Source organism: Amblyomma americanum, chromosome 10 (genome assembly GCF_052857255.1).
Source record: "Amblyomma americanum isolate KBUSLIRL-KWMA chromosome 10, ASM5285725v1, whole genome shotgun sequence".
Taxonomy (NCBI): domain Eukaryota; kingdom Metazoa; phylum Arthropoda; class Arachnida; order Ixodida; family Ixodidae; genus Amblyomma; species Amblyomma americanum.
The window spans coordinates 96,401,553-96,427,975 of NC_135506.1; the positions used below are offsets into that span (position 1 = coordinate 96,401,553).

Here is a 26,423-nt window from a genome sequence, read left to right on the forward strand (position 1 = left end):
AGCGCACCAGTGTCAAGAACTTGACTAGCAACGTGAGCGGAAAGGGGGGGGGGGGGGGCGGTGGGCCTGAGGAAAGTCGGAAGAAATGCTCCGAAGGGAGAGCGTGTGGATGCACTTACTTGAGACAGAGTGGTGTCGTATTTGTTTTTGATTTGGTTTGTGTTGTTAACGAGATCCTCGGTTCGAGGCTAAGCCCAACCCACGGGTTAGTCCCCATCTCGCATGTTATTCCTGACTGCAGAATTGGTGGTTAGGGCGGGCCACTGAAAATGACCGCCCCTAATTCCTTGTTAATTAAAGGTTTATAAGCGCAAGTGAACGGATGGAGGAAATTTAAGTCCCGAAAATGATAGTGAACACCGAAACTGTTAGTGAACACCCAAGTCCGAGTGCGCATAATTCGCATTTTGACTAGCCGCGTTAAATAGTTGGCCGCTGTTTTTAGTTTTGCAGGAAAAAAAAAAACTAAGTCTGCGCGTTTCTTTTATCTCTGGATAACGCAGTTTTCAGAGAAAGCTTACGTTCGTCGACTGTGCGCGCTTTCCAGAGCGACTTTTATGCAGTATCCCCGTAGACCTGAGTTCCGCTAACGTAGGAAGATCGAAAGGGCACTACCCCTACGCTCTGATAATACAGCCTGATAGAATTGTTGGGCTCCGTTCGATGGCTGATATTTCAATGAAGGAGATATCGTGTTCAGAGGGATATTTGCCAAGCCTCTCGAAAGGCTGCATCCTCAATACAGATCTTAAATGTTGTTTTCTTGCGTAATTACGAGATTATTGTAATGAAAGACTTCATGTATCGCCTCATCGAAAGATGCGGCGGTCGCATTTGACAATTTACCACGTTTTCATACAGACGGAGGCTGCCACCTTGAGCAGTGCTGACTTAAATTGCTTCTTTGCCGGATCTAAGAAGGCTTTCTGCGGAAAGACCGTCTTCCCTGATTCTCTGAGCGCGTTCTCGCGGAAGCGCTCATAAAAAACTTGTGGGTTCTCTTTGACCACATTCGTTAAAATGGTAATGCGATATCATTAAGTTTTCCTTCTATAGCGTAGAATTTTTGAGCTCTTGAGTTGCTGTACGGGATTATACTAATTGGACCAACTGATAGAGCGTAATCCGGGTGCCAACTCTGACTAATCAAGCTTAATCTTTTTTCAGGGCTGTGCCTACTTTCAAAGTATTGGGAGTCCTTTAGAATTTTAGGAGGTGGGCCAAATTGCAAATTACGAGGTCTTCAAATTTTAAAATTAGCTTGTGCCCTATGACCGCTAGACTGATCATCACGTGGGGTTGATGAATTCATGATTCTCACAATGGCATTCGTATTCACGGGAAGTCCTCATACCATTACTCGCGCAGTAGTGCAGCATGCGCCACTGCATCCGACAGTTGGGTTTAGTAAACGCAGCGAGACGCCGGCGCATGTGAGACCCAAGTTGCTCTTCCCTTGATTCCTTTAGGGTCATGCGCAGCGCCATGCTAGGCAGGTTTCAACTGCATTGAAATTTGCAACAGGGCAGCAGGAAGAGGGCAGCAACAGAGGGCAGATTTCCACCTGCCACGGTGCACAGGCTGTGATGCTTCACAAGGTGTCATGACGTCTCTCGACCAAAGAGGCAACTTAGTGACAGAGAAGCCGGAATTTTTTTTTGTGACGACAACCTACATCATTTCGCATTCAGAGACGGCCATATGACAACACCTTGTCTTCAAAATTTCACTTGATTCTAATGACCGTCCTCTAAAATCTCCCAGTATCTAATCCAGGTCTGCGAAGGAGGCCTTGAGATTACTTCCGGGGTGCAGAGCTCTACAAGTCGCTGATCATTCAGCGTATAGTTCCGGAGTGGCAGTAGACAAGGAAGTGGCCATTAAAATAACATGAGATCGGTGTAGCAAAACATAATTTATTGAAAACAGCGAGTAACACGAAGTGACAAAAATTAACCGAAAGTCAAGACGAGACAAAACGGAGCTCATTCAAAAAAAAAAACAAACTGAGAGATATAACAAATCCGGCCACGCACTGAAGAGAGTGAAATCCTGGTATCAACCTGTGAAGAATAGAAAATCTGTGCTCGTGAATTATTCTTCTCTTCAAATCACTTTTTCTGTCGTGGAGACTTTGCAGTGCTTCTGAATGTACATCTCTTTCAGACTGGTGCGAAGGTCTTTGCCAGCTGAGTTCTGAGGGACACTCTCCAGGAACTCCACACCGCCGTGCAAGTGCTTGTGGGCAGCTAGATTACCTGGAATACAGCAAACACAATGTTAACGCGTGCCAAGAGATGGGAATTTTTAAGGGGACAGGGTAGGCCCTCTCTTTCCCATGCATTTTTGGGATATTTAAGTACTTTCTTCAACAACCAACAGAGATAGCGCCTTCCAGTTTACGTCATTTTTATTGGCGTTTTTTGCTCTTTGGACTAAACTAGAATTGTAACACTGCGAAAGAAATATCTTGTGAGTGTTTTTTTTTTCTCTCCACTTAAGCCTCTTCATTTAAGGCCACTTTTAGCGCTTTTCTGTCTATAAAATGAAAACAGGTAATTACACATGCGGAATTTTGGTTTAGTATGTCCCCAAATGCGCACACAAAGTAGACATCAGCATTTGGCCTTCTGATATGAACCATTTTTAAGATAGTGATACAATCGTAACAAAACATCTTGTGATATAAATGAGCTTCAAGTAAAAAATAATTTAATTACCAAGCTCTTGGCTATGCAAAAATTTCCTGCTCTATTTTTTCCATAGGCACGATATGCATAGCCAATATCCAGTTCATCACTGCGTTTTCTGTCAATCGTTTAACAAGCAAATTTTAATGGCCGCCATTCTGGAATCGAGAAATCGAAACTATGCCGCCATTTCATCCCCTGACATCATACTCCCATAGTTCCACCTCTATCCACCATATTTTACCGTGATGTCAGCATTGGCACAAGGAAGGTGGTTGTTTCCCTAAGGCTATTGTACATGGCGCTACAAGTCTCAATGCCAGATGTGCTGTTTTTAGTAGCGGCCAGAGATCGCGCTGTGATCTCAGAGTAGTAGCAGACCCCACGAAATCTTGGAACGTGATGCGCAAGAGCTAACGCTCTTAAAGCGATACTGGGAAAGATGTAGAAGAGAATGTTCTATCAGAAAATAAAGAAAAGCAGTATCGATTTTTTTGCGTACCCTGTCCCTTTAATGCGTATAGCTCAGAGTACACGTTACCAGTGTAGTGAATATGCACAGTAAATGTAGAGTATGCAGATATATGGATGAAAATGGCATTTATGGCACTTCTGCATAACACACTGCTGGGAGCGACGCTTGTGAGTCGAAAGATGGATACGCGGAATGGGCGTTTTGTGACCAACATGGCAAAAAACTGATTTTGAGTTCAATAAAAGCGCAGTAACAGTCTCATTTATCAGTGAACTTGAAGAAGATAATCTACATTTATTGATGGAGGCCAGCTGACGGTCAGCGCTGCGAGGAAGTCATGGACGTCAACTAGAAACACTTCCCACTTTATCGTCCAGCGCGGGCTGGCACGTGAGGTGGCACTACAGACTCCCGAACTGTGCCGTGAGCGAAGAAAGCAAAAATTTGCCAAAAATTCTGTCCCACTCAAGTTGCTTAAGAGGACGCTGACGTAAAATTGAAGTAGGCCAGTATAGATAATCTAGATTGACGCACTATAACGACACAGACTGTTCATTTCTGCAGAATGGAGTTCTGAAGCGTTAGAAAACACTGAAAATAAAATACAGTTCTTCTGATTAATAGCCTATTTCGGAAGTAAACTGCGCTCCGCTAAGTAATTTTTCCAGGCGGAATCCTCTAGAGAACTGTCCTATGGGATTTTTCCAAGCCTGGCATCTGGGATACATCAAGGCGGTGTCGACTGGATCCTAGAGCCTAGGCTATACCACCATTGACATTCAAATGATAATCACGCAGTCCTTTTTGCTGTATGCGTCACAAGTTTCAACTTAGATACAACGCAATTTTTAAAGGAAGCCCGCAATGCAATAAATGGAGGTCTTAGTGCCGGGAAAACGTCGAGATACCCAGTATTATCTAAAGAATCTATTCTTGCTAAGAAAGAGAACTCAGTGGAATTCGCAACAGACCGAATCAGATTAGGCTGTGCACAGAGAGGAAATTTCCAGAATCTTAGCTGTAGCAGATTCACTGTACGGGCCAGACTTGCGTAGCTGAGAAGAGTGGTTGTGGGGCTGTAGATGGCACCTGCCGCCGCGCCCAGTCCATGTGAGTCCGAGATAGCAGCCTTATAATAAACTTCACAACTCCATCCAAAAATTTTAACTTTAACCCAATATTTCGAAGCCGACTCGGCTCCTTCATCAGGGGTGACTGAGGGCAGTGGCTAAGCGTCTTTAAGTATGGAGGGGAGGAGGGGGTGGTCAAAGGAACGACAGCTCTGACGCGAAAGGCGCGGAGGAGGGGGAGGAAGGTTTATGCTGTTAGTCACGCTGGCGCACTGCAGGGAGGTGGTGACCCGACTTTTTTTCGTTGAGTTGAAGAGCGATGTCCCTGGGCATATACTGGGGGCAGATTTCCTTTTGTGCGGTTGATATTGTTTGGGGTGGTTTGGATATGCCAGGATTCCAGAAGGAGCCTTTTGTGGTAATTTGTTTCGGTTCCGAGGAGGCAGGTTTCTTCGAAGTTGATTCTATGGTCGGAGTCATCGGAATGTTCGGCTACTGGATTGCGTTCTCTTGCGAATTTGCGGACGTCGTTTTTATGTTGCCGAATTCTTTCTTTGAAATTTTCATTTTTCGTCGATGTAGCTTGCGTCGCAGTCGGCGCATGAAATTTTGTAGACAATGCCTTGGGCTCTTTCTCTCGGAGGCCTGTCTTTGGGAACAGGTAGGGAAAGCGCAACAGTGTTTGTGGGCTTATGCGCTACCGGAAGACCCGATTTTTTCAGGATTTTGGCGACGGTCTCGCTGACACCTCCGACATAAGGTAAAGTGACGTATTTTGGTGGTGGCGTTGGTCTGTGTGCGTTGATTTCGTGACGAATGTTGTGTTTTTGACGTCGAATGGTTTTTGAATAAAGTCTTTTGGGTAGCCGTTCATGATGAGTTTTTTGAATATCGTGCGTTGTTCTTTTTTCTGTCAAGTTCTGTGCTGCAGTGTGTCTCAACTCTTCTGAACAGGGTCTTCACCACTGATGCTTTATGGACTGTCGGGTGGTTTGAAGAGAAGTGGAGATAACGGCCTGAATGGGTTGGTTTGCGGTATACGGAGAATTGAAGGGTATTGTGGTTTCGGGACACGAGGAGGTCCAAAAACGGCAGGGAGTTTTCTTATTCCACCTATAGCGTGAACTGAATGTCAGGTTCTACGGAGTTTAAATGAAGAAGGAAATTTTGAGTCTCAGATCTTTTGATGACGGCGAAGCAGTCGTCGACATACCTGAGGAAAATCTTTGGTTTCGGGTGGAATGAGTTTAGGGCTCGTGGTTCGATGTGTTTCATGGTTAAATTAGCCATGACGACAGAGATGGATGCTCCCGTTGGTGTTCCTTTCACTTGTCGGTAAAATTCCCCGTTTGACGAGAAGTATGTGTGTGATAGGCACAACTCCAGGAGGCGGCACACGTCATTTACAGTCAGCGGGGTTCGTGCGCTTAGTGTGTCGTCGCGTTGTAGGGCTTCTCGGGTAGCGGTCACCTCAAGCTTGACGGGGATGTTTGTGAAAAGGGATAGCACATCGAAGGAGACAAGGCATTCGTCGGCCTCAAGCGTGGCTTGGGACACCAGTTCGATGAAGTGACTGGAATGACAGATATGGGTCGCTGTTTTTCCTGCGATTGGGGATAGGAGTTTGTGAAGGTATTCTGACAACGAGCGAAGAGGGGAACACCGGAAGTCGACAATCGGGCGTAAAGAGATCCCCGTTTTGTGGACTTTGGACAGGCCGTAGAATGCTGGAGCCGATCCGTAGGTGCTCAATAACTGAAGGTAGAGGTTTCGGAAGGTAGGGTATTTTTGGAATACTTCTTTCAATGTTTTGTTTAGCCATTCTTGAGTAGTGGTTGTGGGGTCCTTCTTCAATTTTTCTTACTCTCGACTGCTGAGTAAGGTGGATATTTTCTCTTCGTAGTCCCGTGTGTCCAAAACGACTGTTGTGTGGCCCTTGTCCGCTGGGAGGATTACTATGTTGGTGTCTGTCTTGAGGTCTTGCAGGGCTTGCCTTTCATCCGGTGTTAGGTTTGATTCTTTTCGGTGTGCTTGCACTGAATTAAGTACACCTATTGTTTTGAGCCTGACCTCTTCTCGTACACCAGGCTCCATTTGCCGGATACCGACTTCAAGCGCATATATGATTGCTGGAAGAGGGCGTCTGTTCACCTGGAGGTTGAATTTGTGTCCGTTGGCTAGGACTGACGTTTCGGCGGTTGTGAGCTTCCTGGAGGAGAAGTTGGTCACCAGGTCAGAATGGTCCGGTGGGGGTTGTTCGGGCCGGCGTTGAAGTGTCGACAACTGCTCTGTTTGCTTGGTGCGGTGTTTGTCGGCTTCTGATGATGCGGTTTCTTTGGCAAATGCCTCAATAGACATCACTAGGTTGGGCATCTTGTGCTCGAGTTGTCGGCGGGCGAAGAAGGCGTCGATTTCTTTCTTCCTAATCACGCTACGGCACTCATGTATTCGTGCCGTCACTAGGTGCTGTTCTGCCTTGTTGATGATGCTTCGTCCTTCCGGTGCGGGGACCAGGCGTCGTAGTCGTAGGCTCTGGGGTACAACCTTGGTTTCCTTGAATTTCTTGGCGAAATCCAGGTGTGCCTTGAACACCGAGATGCCTTGCATGGTCTTGATGTACTTCTTGACACGCTGCATAGGTTCTAGCCCGAAGTCTGCACGGATAGATTGAAAGCTAAACATTTTGACATATTTGCCTGTCTGGTTGGGTTTGAAGACTTATAATAAACTGCACAACTCCAACCAAAAATTTTAACATTAACCCAACGTTTCGAAGCCGACTCGGCTCCTTCATCAGGGGTGACTGAGGGCAGTAGCTATGCGTTTTTAAGTATGTAGGGGAGGAGAGGGGGGTGGTCAAAGGAACGACAGCTGTGACGCCAAAGGCGTGGAGGAGAAGGAGGGGGTTAAGGCTGTTAGTCACGCTGGCGCACTGCAGGGTGGTGGTGACCCGACTTCTTTTCGTTCTGCTGAAGAACGAAGTCCCTGGGCATATACTGGGGTCAGGTTTCCTTTTGTGCGGTTGATATGGTTCGGGGTGATTTGGATATGCCAGGATTCCAGAAGGAGCCTTTTGTGGTAATTTGTTTCGGTTCCGAGGATGCAGGTTTCTTCGAAGTTGATTCTATGGTCGGAGTCCTCGGAATGTTCGGCTAATGGATTGCGTTCTCTTGGGAATTTGCGGACGTCGTTTTTATGTTGCCGAATTCTTTCTTTGAAATTCTTGGTTTCGCCGATGTAGCTTGCGTCGCAGTCGGCGCATGGAATTTTGTAGACAATGCCTTGGGTTCTTTCTCTCGGTGGCCGGTCTTTGGGAACAGGTGGCCAAAGCGCAACAGTGTTTGCGTGCTTGTGCGCAACCTGGAGACCTGGAGACACACTGCAGCACAGAACTTGACAGAAGAAAAGAACAACGCACGATATTCAAAGAACACATCATGAGCGGCTACCCAAAAGACTTTATTAAAAAAAAAACCATTCGACATAAAAAACACAGCATTCGTCACAAAATCAACGCACACAGACCAACGCCACCACCAAAATGCGTCACTTTACCTCATGTCAGAGGTGCCAGCGAGACCATCGCTCGAATCCTGAAAAAATCGGGTCTCCAGGTTGCGCACAAGCCCACAAACACTGCTGCGCTTTGCCTACCTGTTCCCAAAGACCGGCCGCCGAGAGAAAGAGCCAAAGGCATTGTCTACAAAATTCCATGCGCCAACTGCGACGCAAGCTACATCTGCGAAAGCAAAAATTTCAAAGAAAGAATTCGGCAACATAAAAACGACGTCCGCAAATTCGCAAGAGAACGCAATCCAGTAGCCGAACATGCCGAACACTCCGACCATTGAATCAACTTCGAAGGAACCTGCATCCTCGGAACCGAAACAAATTACTACAAAAGGCTCCTTCTGGAATCCTGGCATATCCAAACCACCCCGAACAATATCAACCGCACAAAAGGAAACCTGCCCTCAGTATATGCCCAGGGACTTCGCTCTTCAACTCAAAGAAAAAAAGTCGGGTCACCACCTCCCTGCAGTGCGCCAGCGTGACTAACAGCCTAAACCCCAGTCCCCCTCCTCCACGCCTTTCGCGTCACAGCTATCGTTCCTTTGACCACCTGCCTTCCTCCACTCCATACTTAAAGACTCTTAGCTACTGCCCTCAGTCACCCCTGATGAAGGAGTCGAGTCGGCTTCGAAACGTTGGGTTAAAGTTATAATTTTTGGTTGGAGTTGTGCAGTTTATTATAAGTCTTCAAACCCAACCAGACAGGCGAATCTGTCAAAATGTTTAGTTTTCGAGATAGCAGTCTCAGTGTACACCACCATGTTGTTTTTCAAAAAGGAGTGCTATATATCGCGCGAATAAGCCGCGTTTCCTCGTCCATCCCTGAGGTCGTGTGACTGGGGATGGGGTGAACCTTAGGTAGGGATGGTTTTGGGAATGATTGATGAAGTAGCCAGCACTTTTGTAGAGTGTCAAATACTCATAAAATCTGACGGTGAAGGTATTCGCAGGTATTCGAAGGTATTCGATGGTGAAGGTATTCGCAGATGTAACGGGTGTCATATAGTTTGATGTTTGAGGTATGAAATGGGTTGCGAAGGGAAGCTTCAGTTAAATTGTTAACGGCAAAGAGCATGTTGATATATTTCTGAATAAGCGGCAGGCAGGTTACTATTGTATAGAGAGTTTTTCATTAAATGCGAGAGATTGGAATAGCTGGCCCAGTTGTTGTTCAGAGAGTGCAGCATGCCATAAATAAGTAGCTAAATTACAGAGCTTTATTTCCAATCCCAAGCAATTTAGTGTTTGTAGAAACGCTCTCTCAGTATTAAAATTTAAATGCACGCAATAATTCTCTCAATATTCTCGTTATCTGAATGGTTGGCATAGTTTAATATCTACTTCCTGGATTAATTTGGCAGTGCTTCTTCTAGTTGTGGCCATATTTTTTTTTCACTCCTCATTAGTTCTCATTTTATTACGGACTTCAGGAGTAGCGACGCCAAATTTTAGTAGTGGGTCTTGTGTTTAGTATCATGCGCAACTCATTAGAAAGCGCAGAAAGCCATGCGGATTGCTCTAAATAGTGGTAAATAATTTAAAATGGTACTTTTTTTCCTAATGCATTCTCGATTTCAACTGCCAAAAAACGGCTTATGCCCACAGTATGTGTTCAGGTCACTTGATGCATACAATAACTCCAATGCAGTCCTTGATTCCCTTGTTTTACTTCACACACACTGTTACTCAAGCATGCTGAAGGGTTGGAATAATAACAAATGAATAAACGAAGATTACATGGCAGTTTTTTGTATGCCTCATGGGACTTGAAAGCGCCTATACGTCACAACTGTCATTTCCCTTTAGGAACTGAAATTCAAACGATAGGAGAGAAAAAATTAGGTCGCATATTACTTTGCGGCCATAGGTGAATTCCACGTCGTGACTCATCTCTACCATTGCCCAGCACATCATTGAAAAGAAGAAAAATGTCCTCCCAAATTGTGCTGTCCCTCGTCCAAGGCGAAATTCTAAAGTTCCGTGTAGTGCGCGATGTCAGTGCACGTTAAAAACACCAGGTTGTCGAAATTTCTGGAGCCCTTCACTACGGCGTCTCTCATAGCCTGAGTCGCTTTGGGACGTTAAATCAACCTAAACCAAACCAAACATATGTGTTCATGTCGGAATTCACAGCCGATCTTTTGCGGCTATACTTCACACATGGGAAGCATGATCTCGAGTGATTGGTCTGCTGCCACGGTGACATCGGCCATCTTGGAAACAATCCTTACCGGCAACGAGGTCCTGCAGCCTCTGGGCCTCCATTTTTTCCTCGGCACTTCCTGGCAGGAGGCGTTTCCGTGGCAAAACGAATGCCCTGGCGGCCTCGCCAAACTGCGGGTGCGGCACTCCAGCGACAACCGCGTGGAGTACTCCTGGGTCGGAGGCCAATAGCTCTTCAAGCTCAGCAGGGGCCACTTGTTGGTCCATGCACTTGATCAGCTCCTTCAAGCGGCCACACACGAAGATACGCCCGTCGGGGGAGTAGTGGCCCACATCGCCTGCAAAAGAGAGTAGCAGGTACGGCAGGTTTCGAAGCCAGGTCCTGTCATTTCTGTTCACAATGGTGGCACGTTTCCAGCTTCGTCGTTATTAAATACAATACCCATACTGTGTGAGACCCTGTCCAGTAAGTCCTGCTAGCACTCTAAATACCTACAACACTACGCCAGAACACTGCGCCTTCCTTGCAGCTCTTGTTAACCGGCCATGTTCAATATTATTCTATTTATGGCCTTACAGCAACTGAAATGCAGCAGTTCAAACATAACGCCACTGTAAGCGGCGAGTGGTCTGATATAGAACACAATAATCAAATACTACGCGAAGGTGAGGCCGTGCTCTCCGTACGCACACGCCTGCTTTACTGTTTTTTTTCTGAACTTCCTGTTTAGAGTAGCATTACAGTTATTAGATCACAATGTTCATAAGGAATGAACCTGCCTTTGATTGACTCCTGGGCTGAAAGAGACTGTAGCTATTATCCGGCTCTTTTAGTCTCTTGTGTGATTTGGTACGCGAAATGAAAGACAAAAAAGATAGAAAGGGAGGCCTCACCGGTGCGAACGAAGTCGTTCTCGTACGTGGCAGCCGTGGCCTTAGGGTTATTTAAGTAGCCTTTGAAACCACCTGGACTCTTCACACAAATTTCACCTAGCTCATATGGTCCCAAAGGTTTTCGGGTTGACTCATCCACCACCTAAGAAAAAAATTACTATTTAAATATCAGAACAGTCATACTCCGTCGATTAAAGAATCTAAGAGAAATAAATAAAAAAATTTATTTCCATTTTCCTGAAGAAAACACATGTCGACAAAATTTTAGATGCAATCAAAGATGCAGCTCCGAGAATTTTTCCCCATCATGAATTTCTGGCTTTCAACAGAAAACTATCACTCGGCTTAGCATGGCTATTTACGCAATAATGTGCAGTAGCACTAGATACGGTGGGCACTTAAGGTCCTTACGTGCTAATGGTATTTGACCTAAAGGCCTTTAACATAAAAGCCTTCTACCTAAGGTCCTTCACCACGAAAGCATTTACCATGAACGCCTTCATTCAAGAGGCCTTTGCATAAATACCTGGGTAAAGGCCAGCCATGTGTACAGTACACACCTGGCTGGTTCCGGAGGGCAGGTGGTCCGTTTGCCACAAAGCAGGCTTCAGGGATGTACGCCCTAACTATCTTGAGGACTTACGTCCCTGTACCCGGTACTCTCACGGTAGTGCAACACGAGGTGTGCTATGAGCCTTGACACCGCTTCTGTCACAGCAGATGGTGCAGCAATGCAGTTTTGCTTCGCTCCGCAACGCATCGCAGATCCCGGAAAAGTTTGCTAACGACAATACAAACATATGCCCGAATAGGAAAATGCGCCTTGTAGTGCTTTTGCGCTGTTTCCCTTCCTTAAAGTGTAAGCATCATGAAGTCCTCTGAAAAGCCCTCTTGGTTTTTAAAAAGCCCATTTTCATGTGAGACGTGCAGCACATTATGTGTTGGTAATGTTGTCAGGAGTGCGCTTTGTGCCTATGAGATCTTTTCATCAAGAAAAGCGTTGACAACCTAGAAAAGTTGAGAAGATTATTTGCAAGAAAATTAAACAAAGCGATAGTCTAACAGAAATCTTATCTTGGCTTTAATACACTCAGAGCGAGACCTGCAGAAGAGAGGCTAAAACACTTGTCTTTTATACACTGCAAAATTGCTTATTATGGCAATTATGACATGGTGCGCGTCATAAAGCTCATTTTATAGTTGTACCGTCACTTAAAATCGCCTCAAATTTATAACATTCGCTATAAGCAGCGAGATTATATGGGGAATCTGAAGACCGTCAATAATGAATGCGAAGGCAGCTTTATACTAAATTGATTCGGCATCGTTGGTGTGGTGTCCTCAGGTATAGCTTTTCCCGTTTTGCGTGTTGGCAACCTGTTGGAACTCATTCTGTGCAAACAACATCCCCCCCCCCCCCCCCCCCCTGGCGGAGGATATATAAGCCGCTTACCTAAAATAAACGCTCTCTTTCGTTTTGTTCGCCGTTACCGGAGGTTGGGCTCCCTGCCCGTTCTCTTCTCCTATTTTCGCGCCCTTTTCCTTCTTGCTGCGATACAACATAAAATGGCGACGAGGTAAAACTGTGTACGGCACACGCCTGCCAGCATCGCCCCGAAGCTTAGTCAACCTCGAGGATGCGAGCTCGAACAGCGTCGTCCGCTCCAGCATTCTCCGTCGCTCGCGACTTTGCAACGGCAAGTTAGGAATCATAGCGCTGCCATTGTCGCCCTGTTTTGTTGACGCCTGCGTTTCGCTCTACGTCGGTAAGCCATGGCTGCCTTGTTCAATTGCAACCCGCCGCCGCCACCGTTTCTCGCTACGCCGGCTCCTGCATCAGTGCCATGGAAACAGTGGAAGCTTGCGTTCCTTAACTACTTAGAGGCAATTGGTGGTTATGACCTCACGCATCGACGCAGAAAAGCTATCCTACTGGTTGAACTGGGCTTGGAGGGGCAGCAAATTTATTAGAGTTTGGTACCACTTATCGCGTTAGAGCTCATCAACGTGAATGTCAAGACCGAGCCCGACACCGATCTTTTAGACGAGGCACTTGCACTGCTTGACAAGCATTTCGCTACAAGCGTCAAAGAACTGATGGAGCGACATTGCTTTCGGAAGCGTCGTCAACTGCCGGTGAGCACTTCGAAGCGTATGCCGCTGCACTACGTGAGCTCGCCGCAAGCTGTGACTTCGGTGACCAAATCGAGAAGGCCGTACGAGATCAGCTACTTCAAGGGGCAACATCGCAACAAATAAGTGAGCGTGTACTCTTCGAACGAACAAGCCTTACGTTGAGCCGAGCTGTGGACCTTGGCAAACACATCGAACTGACACGCTATGAACTAAAGGAGCTGTCAGCTGATTCGGTCGTGCAGAGAATAGTTCACAAGTAGGCACGTGGGAGCACTAGTGACTTTTCGGCGTGCTACCGTTGCGTCTACCATACATCAAGCCAGTGCAAGAGAATGCCGAGCGAAGAAGGCTAGATATCGCAACTGCGACAAAGTCGGGCACTTTGCATCTGTATGCCGGTCAAGAGGCAAGTCTGAGTCTCCGGTCAACCGGGAAAGTAAGACCACGTCGGAAGCGACGAATGCAATCTCCGTTCTCAACCTTGGTTTTGAAGGCATGCGCTGGAAAGGTATTTAAATCGACGTTAATGTGAATAATAGTACACTCAGCCTCCTCATCGAAACTGGGTCTTCTCTCTCCCTGCTGAGTGAAGCAAGTTTTAAAGAACACTTCTCCGGCTGTCCACTCACGGATACAAAAGTGAGGCTGGTGGACTACTCGAAGCAACGGATTGCGGCGAAAGGTTGCTTTCTGGCGAATGCAGCCTGCAAGCAGGTTTGTATTCCCGTTCTTTTTCACGTCGTGGAGCGTGGTACGTCGCTACTGGGACTTGATGCCATACAGAATCTCCAACTTTGCATTGAAAGGGATACACTGCCTTGTCTATTAACGGAGTCGCAATCTTCTTCGCTGCTGCCAGCCCGCCTGCGTGGTGAGTTTTCACACCTGTTCTCCGGTGAACTTGGCCTGGCCAAATGTTTCATGCACCAAGTAAAAGTTCGTCCTTCGGTGAAGCCTGTAGTTGCCAAGCTACGAAGATTGCCGCTTGCCCTGCGTGAACATGTGTCTGCTGAGTTGCACCGACTGGAACTGTCAGGCATTGTAGAACGAGTGGATGCATCCGAATGGGTGTCTGCTATATTCGTTGTGCACAAACCTAATGGGACTATACGCCTTTGTGTTGGCCTACAAGAGGTGAACCAGGCCATCATAGTGGATGGGTTCCCCTCCCCCACACAGATGAACTGCTGCATCAGCTGGTAGGTGCAACCAGATTTTCGAAACTAGATTTGAAAGCAGCGTACCATCAGCTGGAACTGACAAGTGAGAGCCGTGAGCTCACAACATTTGTAACGCACGAATGCTTATTTAGGTTTAGGAGAGCGTGCTTTGGCCTTGCATCTGCACCTGCAGCTTTTCAGAAGTTAATGTCAGCTATACTTAAGGGGTGCCAAGGGGTACTTTGCTACATCGATGACGTCATTGTCTGGGGCAAGACTGCTCGCTAGCATGACGAAAATTTGCGAGAAGTTCTCAGATGGGTCTCTAACGCAGGCCTCACATTGAACGAGAAATGTGTTTTTGATGTCGACAAGATATCCTTTCTGGGACATGAAGTCAGCAGTGAGGGCATTGCACCTATGCATTCGAAGGTGGAAGCAGTCACTCGGGTGGTGGTGCCAAAAGATGAGTCAGCGTTACGATCGTTCTTGAGACTCGCTAGTTACTATTCTCGTTTCGCGCCACATTATTCGGACGTGGTGGAGCCAATCAGAAAACTCTTGCGCAAAGAGCAAGCATTCGTCTGGGACGAAGCAGCGCAGAATAGCTTTGATGCACTCAGAGCAACCTTATCGTCATGCAGTGTCATCCACATGTTTGATCCAGAGTTGCCAGTGGTCGTGTCTACTGATGAATCCAACATGGGGCTCGGAGCTGTGCTGCAGCAGCAGGCCGGGAACGAGCAGCGAACTGTAGCCTTCGCATCTCGATCATTGACAGCTGCTGAGCGCAAGCACTCCGCGGGAGAAAAAGAGGCTCTTGCATGTCTCTTTGCCTGTGAACATTGGCATGTTTACTTGTGGGGCCGACGGTTTCTTCTCCTAACTGATCATCAGGCGTTGGTGACATTGCTGTCTTCAAGAGGTTCTGGTAGGAGGCCGCTGCGGATTGCAAGATGGTCTGCCAGACTTCTGTACTACCACTTTGACATCGGAACCACAAGGGAAGTAATAATTAATGTAGTTGCTGATGCCTTGTCGAGGTTAGCAGACACCTCTGCAGCTGAGCCGGAGTTGGACGAAGAAGTGGTGTCTGTGGTACTGTCTTGTTCCACCAAAGAACAACTCCAAACAGCTACTGCGGAGGATGCTAACGTACAGACTGTGTCTGAATACATTACATCAGGATGGCCTGCCAAAAAGCTGTTAGGCACAGAGCTATATCCCTACTATGACGTGAAGGAGGAGTTCTCGGTAATAGACAACATTGTCTTTAGAGAGGAGAGGATTGTTGTGCCCGCAAACTTGACATCCGTGTTAGTGTTGTTCGCACATGACACGCACCCCGGCAAAACGAGAACGAAGCAAAGGTGAAATTCTGGTGACCAAGAATGGACAAGAAGGTGGAGCATGCAGTGAAAAACTGCCATGTTTGCCAAGCCGCTGACAAGTCTGCAAAACCGGTTAATGCACCCCTGCTGCCTGTTGCGCTTCCGGAGCTGCCACGGCAAAAGGTGGCTATGGACATAGTAGGTCCCTTGAACGTGCAGCAGGCCAGCCCGAATTTCATAATAACTCTCATAGATTATCATTCCAAGTGGCCAGAAGTTTACTTCACCAATACAGTGACGTCTGAAGTCGTCATTGACTTTTTGTGTCGTGTCTTCAGTCGTGAGGGCTACCGGGAAGAACTTGTTTCGGACAATGGACCCCAGTTTAAATCTCAAGTGTTAGAAAATTTCCCGAAGGAGAGGGGCATCAAACATTTTGTCTCCTCGGTGTATTACCCCCAAGCTAATGGCTTAGTAAAAAGCTTTAATAGAAGCCTCAAAGACTTCATTAAACTTTCTGCCTTGGAATTCTAATGCATCCAATCAACTATAGTGGAGCATTTGGCCATGTACTGGGCAACCCCGCACGCTACTACAGGAGTCTCGCCAGCTGTGTTACTTCATCGCCACCAGCCCAGATCCCGCCTCGACATTGTGGGCATACCTTCGAGGAAGTTCTTCCAACAGCCTGTCTTGGCTATGCGCCGGCTGTGTGTCCGTGTTCGGGAAAAGCAGACTTCGATGAATACTTATACTGACGAGAGGAGAGCTGCAAAGGTTCCGAAGTTCCGGGTGGGAAGTTATGTGCGAGTCCGTAACTCAGCGCGTACGGGAAAGACAGTGCTATCCTATTCAAAGCCCTTACGAATAAGAAAATAGCTGGGTCCGAGTTCTTTCCGACTGGAGAATTGCCGGACATGGAACGCATGCAAGCTGGTGCCTGTCCCGGAGGAGTGTCTGACCGAGAGGAACCAGCAGTCGTGCCAGCTGCCTACGGGGGAAGCGCAGACCCAGGTGCTGTGGAAAACTCGACACTGCCTCTGCAAGCTGCAACACCGCCTTCGAGGTCACCGCGTGATACTTCAGGCCCTTTTCAACCCCCTGCAAACGACATTTCTTCAGTAGTGAAATCAAGAGTACCGTCGACTAGAGACAGACGGGTACCGTCCGTTTCCGGGACTTCTACTTGTGACTTGTAGCTTTTTTTTGGGAAGGAGATGATGTGATGTCCTCAGGTATAGCTTTTTCTGTGTTGCGTGTTGGCAACTTGCTAGAACTCATTCTGTGGAAACAACATTGTGTGCCCCCCCCCCCCCCCCCCCCCCTTGGCGGAGGGTATATAAGCCGCTGACCTAAAATAAACGCTGTCTTTGGTTTTGTTCGCCGTTAAGGGAGGTTGGGCTCCCTGCCCGGTGTCTTTTCTTATTTTCGCGCCCTTTTCCTTCGGGCCCCGATACAACAGTTGGCTACAGAATCAAGCATTAAAATACGCTTTTCAAAGCACGTTTAGTTGGATTTGCCAGGTTGCGCATGGCTAAGATGCTTTATATGCATTTCTATTTCAGGAAATACGGAACCAGTTCATTTGGTTTATGAGGGTTTAAAGTACCAAAGCGTCTCAGGCTATGAGAGACGCCGTAGTGAAGGGCTCTGGAAATTTCGACCCCCAAGGGTTCTTTAACGTGCACTGACATCGCACAGCACACTGGCCTTTAGAATTTCGCCTCCATCGAAATTCGACCGCCGCGGCCAGGATCAAACCCGCGTCTTTTGGGCCAGCAGCCGAGCGCCATAACCACTCAGCCACCCCAGTTTATTTACTTCTGATGAAACTAACGTTATCACGGCGAGGACGCTACATGAGGCGAATGCATTTTGTTAATTAGCAACGAAAAGAAGGAACCTCGGTGAGCTTTCGAATGCCCACCGGTGACGCTCGGCATTTTTAACCACATATTCGATATAGAACATTTAAAACGATACTAGCCATCATTACTCATGACGTTCTATTTCCCAATACAATCTCGCGCTATGACACAAAAACGAATGAAAGTTGATTGCTGAATTTTTTTTTGAATAAGCACCAATTATTTTTACTCTATCTGTGCATAATGACTGCATTCCAGTTCTATATACCTCCATGGAGTGCTGCTGCGAAGCCATGAATGATTTAAAATTAAAATGTAGAGAACACAATCATCGGATGTAACCACATTATACAAAAAACTCATTTTTAATTCTACTCAGACTTGAAGCTCAAGTGAGCTCAAGCTCGCATTTTATAACGCGAAAACGACCTGGTAATGTAGTGGGCTTAAGAGTCCAATTAAACTTTCTATTGTTTATAGAATGATAAGCAAGCGCAAAACACTCTGCAAACATATTATCTTCCTTTTTTGTGTCGTTTTTATCGTAGCTCTACGTGCTTTGATTTCATGTGCCTGGCTGTTATAGTTGTTGAAGAGAAGCTTTTCTGGTATAGATACCTTTTGATTGTGCTCACTCCGGCTTGGAGTCTTGCGAACATGTGCTATTTTTCAGTGAAATGATATAAAATTAAAAAATCACTATTAGGTGGTTGGGGTCAATAGAAGTAACTAAGGCTCCAACATTCAAAAATAATATATTTAAAGAGAATATGAGCACTTAAGTAGCCAATTTTTCTTAAGTTTGTGTACGTTGTTTCTCTCGACCTCTGATGATGTTCATTCGGCAGCTAAGGACGATTTAATTCCTGACAACTTCAAGCACAATAATCTGACTGCCAGTGGATTCAAACTCGCTCGCCTACTGAACCAAAGTACGCGGGTTCGAACACGACCGCTGCTTCGCGATGCGCTTCCACACTTCAGAAATCAAAGCCACAATGAAGAAAAACTGTACACAGAAAAAAATTTGCATTTTCTGTACTATTCCGGGTGTTGGTGTTCTGTATTTCATGCACAGTATTAAAAGGAAAGCAGGAAATTAAATACTGCTAGGTAGAATCTTACTGATTCAGAAAGAAAACTTACTTTAATTTCAACAAAAGGCGCAGGAGTTCCAACGCTCTTGAAGTCATCCATGCTTGGAATTGAATGTGCAATGCAGCCACTGAGCTCTGTCATACCGTATACTGTAATATGGAAGAGAAGTATAGCACAAGTAATTAGCAGGTATAATGACGTGCGTCCAGTAATAATAGGATAATTGTAAAGACAAAAATAAAGATAGTTGTGGCTCATCCCGCGGTTTTCCATAATTTTGCATCATTTAGGTGTTTTTATTGGCGTCAGCAACTGTAATGCACGAAGCCCGTTAGTTACTCGCGTTCACGGCTTACGATATTGAAGCTCATTGATGCTTTAGGTAAAATATTAGTGCTATATGGGTAGGGCCTGTACAAGCAGGTTATTAAATGCCTTACAAGATTAATACAGTGTTCATTACGGCTTCTTCTCTTTAACAAAATGAATCGAGCTTGTGCGTACTGGACATGGCTGAGAATCCCTTAATTCTCAGTCTTTCTCGCTACTTATGTAAACTTTTTTTACTATTGATGGTGAGTTGACCATTTATTCCAGATAAAAGAAACCTCCAAATAATTTTAGATTTTCATAAAGTGCCACAGAAACAATTTTTATTCAGAACAATGACTCGATAGCGCTTCCCTCACTGTCCCTTAAGCTGATTTTAACATACTGGTTAATAGCCATTTTACACAACAGCGTGCAAAGTGAACTCGTAGCGTGCTGCAGCTAGAGCTGATTTAAGATTAGTTTGAGATTAATTCAGCTTCCTTTATGTGTGAAATCGTATGGTGTTTGTCGTATCTATCAAACGCAGCAGGAAATTTTAGAGCGATAGCTCTCCTCTATGCACCTACCCCGCTCAACAACAAGCGACTTTCAGCCTAGAGAAGGCCTAAATGTACCTAGATGAAAAAAGAGGCAGAACTAAACATCAGTCCACGACGTGGAGTCGAACACGTGGTGGCGCGAACAAATCTGCTTCACATGACGCTGCGCGAAACCAGTAGGGTAACGCCACAGCCGGACACGCCTCGTGTTTAATCGCACCACAACCTAGTTCTGTGCATTGTAGAGCGTCGTCTTCATCAACTTCCACCTGCTGCGTCCGATGGCACTTCCCGCTGATCGTCATTTTCTACGCAGCACAACTCCGTGCTTTCGCGCTGATTCCTCAGTTGTGTTAACTTTCTCATCATTGTCTTTGTGTGCGCAGTACACTTTGTTGAAAAAAATTGCACTCAGCCACGAAATTTTATTTTTCCCGATTTGGACCACAATCGATTTCCTAGCAACAATTGAGCTTGCCTGACACAATGGCGACCTCCAAATTTGGCCCGGGAGAATGCCGACATTTGACCCGAATCACCCCCAAAATTTGACCTCGGCCGATTTCGACTAAAGTCGGTGTCCAACCTTATTTGACTTAGGCCGACATGATGATGACCTTCAGATTTGGCCCGGGCCTTTGCCCAAACGCCATCGCTCGACCTTTGGGTATAACCGCGATTAAACACTGCTTGACGTTTTATAAAACAGTTACCTTAGAAACACGTAGCTCGGCAATATCATGGCGATGATTTTCCGCCTGCAATATCATATTTTCTCTTATTTCAAGCCTGGCGTATTCTTTTCCAACCATAAAGACTGAACGAACCTTCGAGTCTTTATTTAAAAAATCCTGGCTTTTAGCTGTTGTGATTAATATTCAATGTGGAAATTAGTTCAAAATTAGCTACATGCGAGTCAAGCAAAATTTTGAGGTTTTTTTCTTGGGCAAACTTACAGAGTGGGTATATTGAGGTGGATGTATATTTAACGGGGAGGAATGTCCGCTTGTAATTTAAATAGCGGACGGAGCTAGAAAGGATGAAGCACCTCGCAGATATTTAGGCGCATGTTTTTCTCTCAATCGTTCAATTTCCAAGAAACGCTTCTAACTGGTGCATAAAGGTGTGCACAACCCCGTATGGAGGGAGAAGTTTCTAATATTGAGCCACAGAGATGTTAACAGATTAATTTAAGATCTTTCATATTTCAGTGGCCTTGACTACAACTTATCGTCGTTGAACCGCAGCAGCTATATTATTAGATTTTATCAACGTTGAGGTGTTTACAACAGACTGGAGCAGATTATTAGTCTCGTCAGAGCAATTAATTTATTTCCAGCCAGGGACTAAATGCGGTTTGCAGACTGGAAGTACATGATCGCGCTTTTTCAGTGTGAAAGAAAAAATCTTCTTGCTAAGAGTAACATATACTGTGAATAAATATAAATAAATAAAATAATTGGTTTTTGGAGAAAGGAAATGGTGCAGTATCTGTCTCATATATCGTTGGACGCCTGAACCGCGCCGTAAGGGAAGGGATAAAGGAGGGATTGAAAGAAGAAAGGAAGAAGAGGTGCCGTAGTGGAGGGCTCCGGAATAATTTCGACCACCTGGGGATATTTAACGTGCACTGACATCGCAATTGGACTTATTTTTGAAAATGTGGTGGAGAGTTTGAAGGATGCTTCACTCCCGCCATCGGTTGGCCCGGTATTGCTCTACCTCCGGGATCGGCCTTGTCTTTAGCGCGTCTTTACTATCCTGTCTTTCTATCGCATCTTTCAACTCTCCTATTTTCTGCACGTGGTAGCGATTGTGGCTCGTCTTGAGCCAGTGAGCAAGCCTGTGCGCTTTCCTTTTCTTTCTTCCTGGCAACAACAGACAGACAGACAGGCACAGCACACGGGCGCCTTAGCGTTTTTCCTCCATAAAAACGCAGCCGCCGCGGTCGGGTTCGAACCCAGGAACTCCGGATCAGTAGTCGAGCGCCCTAACCACTGAGCACGCGGCGGGTTACTGTGAATCCAGCTGGATTGGTTTTAGCTATGGCATAATTGATACCGCCGACTGGGCATCTGTGCTACGCAGAACATGTCCCGATACTTATGGCGCCAGCACCACGCCGAGTAATCGCGCAGCTGTGGTGGCATTTTCGGAGATGCATGTGAAAATGTAAGACTAGGTGCTAGGTTCGAAATTAATTTTTTTTATTCTCTTTGCTTGCATTCGATTAAACAGATTTGAAAGATACCTTGTATAACTCCATTCAAGCCAAGCTTCAGAGTGATGCCCCGAAGCAGCGATGAACTTGCAGTTGTGCCTCCTATGAGAAGTTTTTTGATGCTGCTCATGTCCACCTTATCCAAAAGGGGATGCTCCGCAAGTTTCGCCACGAACGTCGGAAAAAGCAGAATCGAAGTCGGCTGCGGAAAGAAACAAACAAAATGTGGCTTCTGACGGACTCTTGCATACTACTTTTCCACTGCTTCGATCTGGCCCACTAACCTTTTAAGCTTCACATTAGGATCTAGTGTGGCATAGGAGAGGATTTCAATCTACAGTTAGCATATGATGTCTAACATAAGTGTCAAAATATTGTAGCCGCATTCACAATGAATAAGATAGTGCTTTTCATGGTCCATTTTCGCAACAATGGCTCTTACCATTTGCAGAATGCTAATGTCCTCAGAAACAACTTTTCTTTTCTTTTTCCGCAGGGAGAATTTCTTTTTCCTGGTATCAAAAACAAACTTGCAGCTTCCTGCAATGTCCTCGCAAATTTATATAGGAGAATGTATTTTAATAAAAAAACACACATGCTTGAACAGTGATTTTTCGCCGTACGAGCTGTATCACATTGAACGCTACAGAAGTCGTGGTAGGCAGGAAGGCATTATTTGAGCAATGATTGTTACAGCATAACTATGGTATGAACTAATGGGGACGAAAGTTTCTAGGACACGAGTTCTAGGAAAAAAGCTTATTGTTGCTCCAACTCATTACCCAGTTGCCTGTTATTGTATCAAGACATTAAAGGCTAATTGCTCCTTCCTCTCTTCACAATATCAGGCGACTGGGTAGCGAGATGAAGTCGCATTAGGCGTTTTTCCTAGGACTCGCGTCAAAGAAACTTTTCTCTTTAGTAGGAGGTCTCACGACATCCCATGCTTTCCACCATTATGTGTTCATGTCACGCTCTCTAGCGTGCTTCGCGCGGCCTTCTTTTTCTTCATGTTAAGTGCGTACTAGGGGAAAAGGGGAGGGGGAGGTTTGTAACGCTACCCAGCATATACCAGGCCTCTTGCTTCGTGCAGTATTTGCTGTCCTTGGGTGTAATGCGTGGTGGAAGCTCTTTAAATGCGAGCGGTTAACCAGAGTTAACAGATATGAGGAAAAAAGGTACATAACAATTGAATAAACACAATTAAGCACGCCCAAACATCAAAAGTTAGTATATTTAAGCAAAAGGTGGCACGTAATTACTGACATAGTAAGAAAAGTAACTGCATTAGATTAATTGTAATCCTTTGTATTTATAGTAGGCTTTGTCTTGGAAGTAACAGCCGAACTTCTCCAGTCAATTTCGGATTATGAAATGTGCTAGTACATCAGAATATAAAACTTTCTGAGGCCGTGACATGCCCAAGAATGTTAGGCGCGCCCCCCAAGACACGCCGTCACGCACTATTCTCAAGAACCAACTCGTCCTAGAATTCAACCTGCAATGGGCTGACGGCTTTGTGCACAGGTGAATCACCTGACGGGTCTGGTTCACAAAGAACACGTTCTAAAATAATATATTTTCAGGTGGCATATAGAGCCTCTCTGTCATCGCCTTGCTTATATTGATTTTTTGGTATGCCAATGCCACACCCTGCTGATGGTATCTGAGACTTCCGCTAAATATTTATTTTAGTGCGGCTTGAACAGTTCACCGGACAAGCTACTCTCGAGTCTAATTAACACAAGACATTTTTTATAGTTCAACACTATAATTTATGTCCTTTAGCAACTGTGCATACTTGTAAGGGACCCTATGCAATCTTATCATAATACATGAATTTCATTGATTGTTGTTTTAAATGTTCGGTTTCATATATATTCAAAAACAAAGAATAAAATCAGGAATAAACTAAAGCAGTGGTGTTCTTCCTGTATTTATTTCAAAATTTCTCCCCCAAAAAATTAGGGCAAACATCGATGCTACAGTAAAACTAGCAAGTGTCTTGTAACACAACTGACACAGAAAAACTACCGTGTAAAGGGCGGCGTCATTTCTACTGCCATCAACACCTCGGGCTGAACTGCCGCATTCAATACTTTATATGGCCATCGCTGCCAGGGGGAGGGGCACAGAGCTGAGGACTTCAAATTCTAGCTCAAATGCGCGCGTAGAGCTCTAGTTCTTTTTTCAGTACGCATAATTACGTCGCGGCCAGTAGCTGCAATGCAAAAGCAGGATTTTTTGGTAAATCATGTCATGACCTCTTTAGAAGATTCGTGGTCAGCGAGCAAGAAAAAATGTATTGTACGATAAATCGGTAATTGGTATAGACAAACTGCAATTTGTTTCTATTTTTATTTTTAAAACAAATACGAAATTATATACTCAGTGTCTTGGTCCTTCCTTTACAATACGTATAGCAATGTTAATAACAACAATAATTCCTTATGTTTTCGATCACAAATCCGCCTAATTGCCTCACATATGTGAATAAATCACTCGTGGACTTTTACGCCCCAAAGTAACGGTAAGGGTAACGCGGCGAAGCGCAACAGAGGGCGTATTAATTTTAGAGCGTGTTGTTGTTTAACGTGCATGTAAATCCTAAGGGCATCACCATGTTATCCTTAGGTCATACTGTAAAGCGACCGCAGTTATGCTGATTCTGTGCGCCGATCTTAATTATGACATTCGTGCATTCCCTTCTATATTAATGTTTGTTGCCAAGCTAACATTGTTTATTCATATTAACCTTAGTTGACGCACGCAAATGACTTGCCAAGTCAGATAAACAATTTAGGTTTTTTTCACTTAAATATGAACTTCTCGTATCTTACCTTGTAAGTTGCAATGCCGGACAATATCACTCCAAAGTCTAGTTTATGAACCAAAACTACGCAAGCACCTTGGCTGAGGTGGCCAAAAATCAACGAGAACCCGCCGATATGCTTGACTGGTGCTATATTCATGAATATGTCGTCCTTGTGAAACGCTGACTGGTCAGTTAGCCTGAAAGATTGAGTCGTACGAGTTAATTATTGCATCTCTTTCAAATGAAGCTAATTTTTCTGTCTGTCATGTCATCCTGTGTTGGTGCTTAATCCCATGGGTGCCAATATGTCAACGAAAAATCTTAGGTGCAGAAAAGTAGTTCCCGAATTTTGTGCAGTAATTTGATTATTGCTTTTAGAATGCGCGCGGTAGAAAATATATAAAACATTTCCAAACGTTTTTCGAGGTGTCCGAATTGTGTCATATCTGCTTAAGAAAAATACCAATTACTATTTTCACACAAAAATGCAACCAAAAGGCTGCTGTGCAGCAGACACAACCTGTTACAATAACGTTTTCCAACATTAGATGCCATGAACGTCCTCGCCTGCGCATCCACATGGGGATGCTGTCATACTTCCAGATGCCCTAACCAGGAACTCTAGGAGATCGCACGATGAGCGTAAGTAATGGACGACTAGGAGTTGTGCCGATATCAATCCGGCCTATACAATTATGGAACAATTCATTCCTAGACAATGCTTTTAACAGGCGAACAGTGGAAGCACAGATGTCTAACGAACAACTTGGCTTTTTGTGAGGAAATATTGGGTCTTCCTCAAGTGGCCTAGTAAACATACGGGGTGCTTTGTTGCAGCGCTGAAGGCGAACACAAGCACTGCTCAGAAAACACGCAAAACCAAAATGAGCACAGAAAAGAGGAATAAATATGTGGCGAGTGTTTGATTGGTCTTGTTTCAAGCAGAATTAAAAAGTTTGTATAAAACGCGTACCCTGCTATGTATACGTTAGCTCTCTACTGTTAGGGTTCACTTTCTTGCGTCAAAAAGCACTTTATTTGGCGAGCACAGCGATGTCCGAATTTGGTCCGCAAACGCGGCTGGCTTAATCTTTTGCAAGGAAGGCTTGCAGAGCTGCAAAACATTACTTCTCTGTCTTTCTGCGAATGCGAATTAAACATTTCTAGTGCAGCATGTTTTCGGCTAGAAATATATTTCTAGGGACTGGATAGACCTAAAATCCGGGCAGATCGGCAAATGCCTAAACGTGAATAAATATATCAAGGGCCTTGTAGTAAATGTTTTGTCATGGCGGGTACCGAACGTGTAAGTAGAAAGAAAAAACGACTCCGTTAAATACATGTTACGTTGACTTGTTTCCTTATGCGGTTTTACCCCTTAAAAATGAAGCATATATATTGATGCAGATCGGCGTCCCCATGCTCTAAAACTATTGGCACACAAGAACCATTTATGCAAATTAAATCTTTTTTTTTTTGATTTGATAATATTATGCATTTCTTGCGCCATCGTCTTTGCAGGTGCATTTTCTACGGCACTTAAGTGCAGAATGCATTGCATTCTTTTCCAGCCATTTGAATTCAGATATGAATCCAATGAATGCGCAAAACATTCAAGGATACCTGCAGAACAATGAAACGCAACCAACAAGTATAACACAACATGTCAACAAGTACGACAAAATATAAAGTGCCATAAAATTACTGAAAATTGAGACAGATTGCAGGTTCTTTACCCTCCAGTCTCTGCGCTTATAAGTAATAGCAATTAAACTTTTTTTATTCATCATGATCTTCAAAGTGAATATGCTCACTGCATGACAAAGGGCCATCTTATATCACTCCAATTAACCCGGTCCTTTTCCAGCAACAGCCACCTTATTTCCGCAAACTAATTAACTTCATCCGACCACCTAACTTTCTGCCGCTCCTGCTACGCTTCCCTTGCGGTAGATTCCAGAGCGATACATTTAACGAAAGTCGGCTATCTTGCCTTCGCCACGGCATGCCGTGCCCAAGACCATTTCATCTTTTGATTTCTGATAGGCTCAATAGGT

The 26,423-nt window shown here is 45.1% G+C and overlaps 1 protein-coding gene across 1 annotated transcript in view; it reads right to left on the reverse strand.

Moving 5' to 3' along the window:
• Nucleotides 1-1,912: 1,912 nt before the first annotated feature.
• LOC144106517 (luciferin 4-monooxygenase-like) overlaps nucleotides 1,913-26,423 on the reverse strand; it is a 28,643-nt gene continuing 4,132 nt past the window's right edge. Inside the window, exons 2-7 of the mRNA XM_077639360.1 lie at nucleotides 24,392-24,563; nucleotides 21,582-21,753; nucleotides 18,507-18,607; nucleotides 10,866-11,007; nucleotides 10,040-10,309; nucleotides 1,913-2,258 (exon numbers count right to left, since the gene is read on the reverse strand). Of these exons, the coding sequence (XP_077495486.1) occupies nucleotides 2,107-2,258; nucleotides 10,040-10,309; nucleotides 10,866-11,007; nucleotides 18,507-18,607; nucleotides 21,582-21,753; nucleotides 24,392-24,563 (1,009 nt within the window). The 3' untranslated portion in view covers nucleotides 1,913-2,106. The remainder of the gene's footprint in view (nucleotides 2,259-10,039; nucleotides 10,310-10,865; nucleotides 11,008-18,506; nucleotides 18,608-21,581; nucleotides 21,754-24,391; nucleotides 24,564-26,423) is intronic.